This window comes from Brassica oleracea, chromosome C2, assembly GCF_000695525.1.
Source record: "Brassica oleracea var. oleracea cultivar TO1000 chromosome C2, BOL, whole genome shotgun sequence".
Taxonomy (NCBI): domain Eukaryota; kingdom Viridiplantae; phylum Streptophyta; class Magnoliopsida; order Brassicales; family Brassicaceae; genus Brassica; species Brassica oleracea.
Window position 1 is genome coordinate 6,291,874 of NC_027749.1, and position 7,101 is coordinate 6,298,974.

General features: G+C 37.8%; 1 protein-coding gene and 1 pseudogene across 1 annotated transcript; both read right to left on the reverse strand.

Moving 5' to 3' along the window:
- Positions 1–739: 739 nt before the first annotated feature.
- On the reverse strand, positions 740–2,877 carry LOC106322920 (GPI mannosyltransferase 1). The gene is made up of 5 exons (XM_013761076.1): positions 2,632–2,877; positions 2,267–2,539; positions 2,000–2,182; positions 1,235–1,758; positions 740–1,163 (listed from the first exon to the last, which is right to left on the reverse strand). Exons 1-5 carry the CDS (start codon positions 2,672–2,674, stop codon positions 849–851), a joined length of 1,338 nt encoding a protein of 445 aa, XP_013616530.1. The 5' UTR covers positions 2,675–2,877; the 3' UTR covers positions 740–848.
- Positions 2,878–3,212: 335 nt separating this feature from the next.
- Positions 3,213–5,915, reverse strand: LOC106326863 (annotated as a pseudogene).
- Between the last annotated feature and the right edge of the window lie 1,186 nt (positions 5,916–7,101).

Sequence of the window (7,101 nt, forward strand, 5' to 3'; positions counted from 1 at the left end):
AGCTCCTGTTAAGCTCAGTTGGTTGAATCCTCTTTGTTCAAGTCGTTTCAAGGCAGTACCAACAGTTCTTCTCTTCTCTCTATCCAGAACCTCATAGATCATGCCAATAAGAGTATGATACTGTCCATTAAACTGCACCATGATCAGTGGTATAGCTGACCCATACATTGGCTTCAATCCATTGATTCCAATCCTGATCAGGATCACACCACTATGATTTGGGTTTAGGATATAGGGTTTGAGTTTAGGGTTTACGGTTTGGATTTAGGATATAAGGTTTGGGTTTAGGGTTTACGGTTTGGGTTTAGGGTTTAGGGTTTAGGATTTGGATTTAGGATTTAGGGTTTAGGATATAGATTTAAAGTTTAGGGTTTAGTTAGTGGCGTTAGTATCATTAAAATTGACGTTATTATTTTTTTTCAATTATTTCAAATTTCTTTAAATAAAATTAATTTATTTTATTATTAATCTAGGGGTGAACCTAAGTATTGTTCCGATAACATCATGCTTAGATCAGAAACAAACGATTTATCACGAAAACCTTACTGAGTTCTTTCTGAAAGGCATATATAGTAAACTCTTGAAATTCTAACATATCATTTAACAAATATGATAAATTGTAAATTATTAGTAAGGTCACATTTTCAACAACTGTTGTTCAACAACCTCTTAGTAGTGGGGATAGCAACTGGAACGGGCGCCTTAGGATTAAGTTTGGGTCCACGCCTTGGAAGACATATCAAACAAAACTTGCAGATCAAGAATCATATACAAAAACCATAGTTCCAAGGTCCTCAATATATGAAACGAGCCAACAAACAAAGAAGCAAACAGCTTTTGGAACAGTATCAGTCAAGTTTCTTAACATTCTTTCTATCAGAGGACACATATTGTCTGAAGAGAGGAGAGAATCTATGTCGCTGTGTGATTTTGACAAGGACAAATGTGTTTGCAGCCAGAAACACCAAACTCGCCATCCAGAGCTGTAGAAAGACGTTAACCCCCTTGAACTCAAGCATGTATCCCCATAACAGCCAATGCGTCTGAGCTCCAATCCACAGAATAATGCATAACAAGCCTTCCCATTTCAGCTTCATACGGCTCCATGGTAGAATCAGAGGTAGCCGGCAATAGAACCACACAAAGTACTGCGCAGTTATCACCTAGAGCCAAATTAAACCACTAGATCAAAACCAGAAGGTTTTAGCATTAACATTGACTATTTACTGCATACCTTATTGAAAGCCACGAATGCGACGGTTTGGAGAAACATACAGAACAATAGATCCTGAGAGAAGCAAAAGACTAATGCAAGCTGTACTGTGAACTGAGGTAAGAACGAGATAAGCTTTTCCACAGCTGAAAACGGGCGCTCATAGTGAAGATAAATGTGGTAAAAGTAGATCGAGAAATTGTGCCTTGGATCGGTGCGAGTGAGGTGATACAAGAGAGCCTCGTGGAGGAACTCGTGTCCGTAAAAGTAGAAGGAAACAGCATTGCAAGCTAGAAAAACTCCTCCGGATATCAAACCAAACATGATTCTCTCCCTCGAAAACAAACTTTTAAAGACAGCCAAGATACTGAAGTGGACTGTTTTCTTCTCCGTGTTGCTAGTATTCCAATCCTCAAGAGGAGGCTTGTGACCAGATCTAAATAGCTTGGAATCGAGAACCAGGATGATTGGTAACGCATAGATAATAGGATACACCCTGAAATGCACAACAAGGCCGTACCAAAATGCAGCTTGTGACAAATTACCTACACAGTACACACATTGTTGCAATGACTTGTTATTATCGATTTAAGGCTTTGAACGGTAACGCAAGGAACCGCACATTGGTTAATAGTAACAGAAATCTCTACATAGATATCTATACGTTTTTGTAACTATTAGAAACGCGTGGCAGTTGTTCCGAATGTTACCATTCAGAGCCTTAATGTGGAACTCTCAGGGGATAAAAGAGCTGCAAACTTGATATATGTGTGTGTGAAGCAGTACCTTTCATCAGGGAGATAATGATCCAAAGTATCATAGCACAGACTATAGGTTCACAGTTGCCTCTGGTTCCAATTGTGAACGTAAACGGATTGAGAAGCCATACCATTACAGAAACAGTACACACCTTCTCAGGCACCTTACGTAGTTTCAAAATCTCACGGATAAACAAACCCACCAGCAAATCTAAAGGCACATACACAAACAGATTCAGAACGAGACAAAAAAAAAAAAGGTTGAACCTTTGAAGGCTTGAGAGAGATTGCATACCAGAAGCAGAGAAAATAAACTTTCCCCAAGAGCGATGGATGATTGTGTTGGGGACGAGAAGGAGCGCGAGGAGAGGTGAGTAACGGTAAGTGGTTCTCTTGTAAGGAGATTCACCGGAGGCCATCAAGGAGGCGGCGTCGGAGAAGACGAAGTAGTCGATGTCTGTGTAGCGGACTTCCATGTGGGTGTCTTGCCATTCTCCGTAGATGATCAGGAACACGCGGAGGAGCATGGAGGATACGAGCAGAGAACGGAAATTCATCAGGTTCGTCCCTTAGAAAAGAAACGATGAATATTTCAATTTAGATGGGTGAACCCATAACATTCAAGATCTTGTTGTGCAGTTACAAAGAGTAGAGACTTACGTTTGAGTGATTCATCAGTCTTGTCTGAACCACCACGGGACATCTCGTTGTTTTCTGAAATCTTCAGATTTTGACTCACAAACAAGTAAGCGTTCACCTTTCACGCTTTTGGATTCGGGTTCTTCGATAGAAAGATGTCAGGAGATTACAGGGATGATTGAAGTCGCCGGTGCGTGGCTCCGTCTGGGGATCGTCGGCGGTTAAACCTATGAGTGGTTCGATTTCGCTTTTTTTTCTGGTTGGTTTCGGTTTAATAAGATTATGAGACTAATCCAAGTGAAGTGTTAGATTATTTGAGAAATCCATCTAATTTTTTGAAACTTTTATAAATTCATACAAGCTAATAAATCATTTAATTTATTTGTAAATCTATATAAGTATTTTTTTTTTCCTCAAATTTGTATTTTAACATATAATTTTTATCACCCTAATAAAACTATTGTGAAATGGAATCTATGAATAAATTTTTACATGCTATTATTCATTTGGATTCTTTTAAATATTATGAAATAATAAATATGTATTGAATAATTGATAAATCAATAACTATTACTCATATAGTTAAATTGATATGTGCAAATAAATAAAATAAATCACTTTTTTTTTTTTACAATGGTAAAATAAATCCCAACAATGGATTTTGTCTCCAACTCCAAATTTCTCCATCAGATCCAGGAATAACATTGTGCCTATCACATGCTCATGCAGAGAGTCTTTGAAGAAGAACAGAGTAAACCGCCTCTGTTGTCATGTTTGTCTTAGGAAAATTGAGTACGAATTTTATTCAAATACGGATGAAGCATCAAGACATGAGTAAAATATAACATGAAATGGGAAGAAAGAAAATAAAAACCCACGTACGTTTACTCTCACGGCTAACTTTCATTTCATGAGAATATAACTTAACGATATCACTCAAGACATACAAAACCCTTATTGCTAATACTTCATTTCAAAGGCGAAACAACTTGTAGAACAACACCGGTTTGTATGAATAAAGGACTTGTCCAATGACCAGTCCAAACAAGACTCCAGGGCCATATCCCATTGCCACGGCTTTCCAATTCAACACTTGTTCTCTCTTTGGAGGTTTTAGGTGGTGTTCCTCTGGTGCTGATGGTGTGTGGTATCTGAAGCAACTCTCTTGAAGAGGAAGACCACAAAGATTGAGATTCCCTTCAAAAGATGATTTAGGCTGTCCTCCAAGCTGTGTGGACTGTGGTATTTGGCCCGAGAGTTTGTTATGTGAAACGTTAATGTACTCCAAGAACGAAAGGGATGCCAGCTCATGCGGGATTTTTCCAGAAAGTTGGTTCCCAGATAGGTCTAGTGACTCGAGCCTAGTGAGATTAGCCCAAGAGGATGGAATATGACCGGTGAAATCATTGTAATAGATTCTGGAATCTTTCCTGCAAATTTGTTTTCAGAGAAATCAATGGATGTGTACGCCACAAGGATTTTTTCCAGCTCCATGTTTATTCCTTTGTTTCTCAAATACATGGAAGGATAATACCTATATGAGTAGTCATCTCCTATGTACAGTGGCTCTCTTGCTTCTCGAGGAGTACCGATCATGGGTGTGCTCCAGGTTACAAAGTAATCATGTGGTAGTCTTCCGGTGAATTTGTTACGTGATATGTCAACCATCCGCAGTTGTGGAAATGATAGAGGATGTTGATGGGAATAGATAGGACCATGGAACATGTTTGACCGGAGGACAACAACTTTTAGTTTCGGTAGATCCTTCAACCAAAACGGAAAGAGGTCAACGATTCTATTGCTCTCCACATTTATAACCTCTAGGTTTGTGCAATTCGTAAGAGACATTGGAAGCTTCCCAGCTATTTGATTGTGGCTAACATCAAGGATTCTTAGTGAGCTTCTTGTGTCGAATATGTCGGGCAGTTTCCCAATGATCCGAGATCCAGATATTCTACGGTTGAATTAATCAAGCACCGGGGAACTGAACCACTGAAATTGTTGTGGGCTAGATCAATGACACCTATGTAGCTTTATTTGATGCAAGCATGAACGCCAATCCTGGTGAAATAATAGGAAGAGATCCTCGAAAATCGTTTGACCTCAGATCTAATGAAATAAGTGACGAATTGAGAACCACTATTGGCGAGCCTTCAAAGCTATTGAGGGAGTTTCCAGACAGCAACAATCCATTCAAAGAAGGCATACTCCATAACCATTTAGGCACTTCTCCTTTCAGCATGTTGTTTGCCATGTACAAAAACTGTAGCTTCTGTAGGTTCTTAATGAATGTGGGGAATTTGTTGATGCTGCAATTCGTCAAGCCTAGTGTGATCAAATTTGTTGATCCGATATCAAGCCTTGATATACTACTTCCAGAAAGATCCAATAACTCTAAAAGACTTGAAGCCCAAGGAGACAAAGTTGATTGGGTCGGTTGTGTTCTGAGAAGTTAGGTGAAGTTCCTTGAGGTTGGTTAATTTTGAGATAGGCTTTAAGATTCGACTACTGAGACGGTTATTGCTAAGATCTAACAATTGAAGCTTAGATGATGAAGAGCAATTCATAATTTCAAGAGAGTCGGTGAGATGGTTATGGCTCAAATCAAGACTTGACAGAAAAGGCATGGTGAGTAGAGAACAATGAATGTTTCCAGAAAAGTGATTATCGAAAAGAGATAAAAAAAGAGAGCCTTGATAGATTGAATAGAGGGGAAAAACTACCGATAAGCTCGTTACCGGAAAGGGTCAAGTGCGTTAGACGGTTTAGGCTACTGAATGAGGATGAGATTTCACCGGCTAATCCCATATAAGAAAGATCCAAGACCTCTAAGTTTGTGAGTTTGCTAAGTTCAGGGAGGAATGAGAACGAGTCAAAGTAGTTGTAAGAGAGATCAAGGTACCTGAGGTGGTGGAATCTGAAAAGGCTACTATTGGCTCTGAGAGTGCCACTGAGACATGCACCGAGTAGGTCAAGTTTCGTCACTACACCAGTGTCGTTATCAAATACAACCCCATCAAATGATTTAACGTCTTTGCTAGTCCAAGATTTCGTCTTTTGTTTTGAATCCGACCACTTTCTGAAGTCGCATTTGAGGATTGGAAACTCGTTCTTAAAAGCCAAAAGGATCTCAATTTGGTCTGGACGAGGAAATGGTTGAGAAACAAGAGTCTTGACAAAGAAGCTGGAGACGAAGACACAACAGAGGAAATGAGAGATGGAAGAAACATGGAAACACAGTTTCACCATTTGGAAAAGAAAGACTTGGAACAAAACAAAGATATTGAAGAAGAAACTTGGTATGTATGATTTGGTTTGGCAGCCAAAACAATTTTTAATAATATATATACAAAGTATAACGATGGTAAGAGTTATAGTCACGTTGCTTGACTCTTCAATTGTGGAAGTTTCCTTTCGTGTGGCTCACAAATCACTCTATATTCCAAAGATCGATATTTAGCTAATAGAGACAAAACATGAAGATGTAATTTGATTCGACCAACGGTGATGTTTACTAAGGAAGTAAACAACGGACCAGTTATACGTTTTGGAATCCTGCTTGATTAGGTCTTAGTGAGTTGTGCAGCTTGACTTTGAAATTTACAAGTCTTCCTTTTATATCGACCACATGTCTACTCCACACGGACCCACCCGAAGTAGGGCTTAGAGCAGGTTTATTGGTGTTTCTTAAAAGGGGTTGTTAGCATAAATGAGAATCTGTATATAATAGCAAACCAATTTTGTGTTACCAGCTGAAGTCATCAATTTTTTATAGGAAAAAAAAAAGTTTGATCCAATGGTCAACATTTTTCATATTTTATGATCTTGTGGATATAAAACATTCTTTCTATAGATGATGATGTCATCAATTTTTTTGGCAACTCTTCTATCAACAGACATCTATTTTAAACAACACATCTTTTTAAGAGACATAATGGCAACTCTTCTTTCAACCGTCATCTATTTGAAACAACACATCTTTTTAAAAAACCCAAATCATACATTTTCATCTAAACAACACATCCTTTAACCAACATACATTTTCATAATTTATTTAAACATTCAACCCAATAGTCAGAATTATTTGTTTTTATCATCTAAAAGACATAAAACACTTTCGTTGAATTCACTATTGTCAGCCAAAAAATTATATTTGACAAAACTTTCTTTATTTATTTAATTAATGTGTCCTTTCACAAACATAATTTTTCCTAATTTTAAGTATTTTTTATATATCGAAGCAACACATCCCTTAACAAACATACGTTTTCATTATTATTTAAAACAATGCATCCCTTAGCAACATAAATTTTCCTAATTAAAATAATTTTTCAAAAAAATCTGAAGAGATACAATCCGACGGCCGTAATTGTTTGTTTAATTATCTAATGGTCCAAAATTATTTTGGTGTATTTCTTAAGTCGTATCGCAACTTTTTCTGAAGACTTTTCATCTGAAAAAACACACACCTTCTAGAGTTGTCCTTGATGT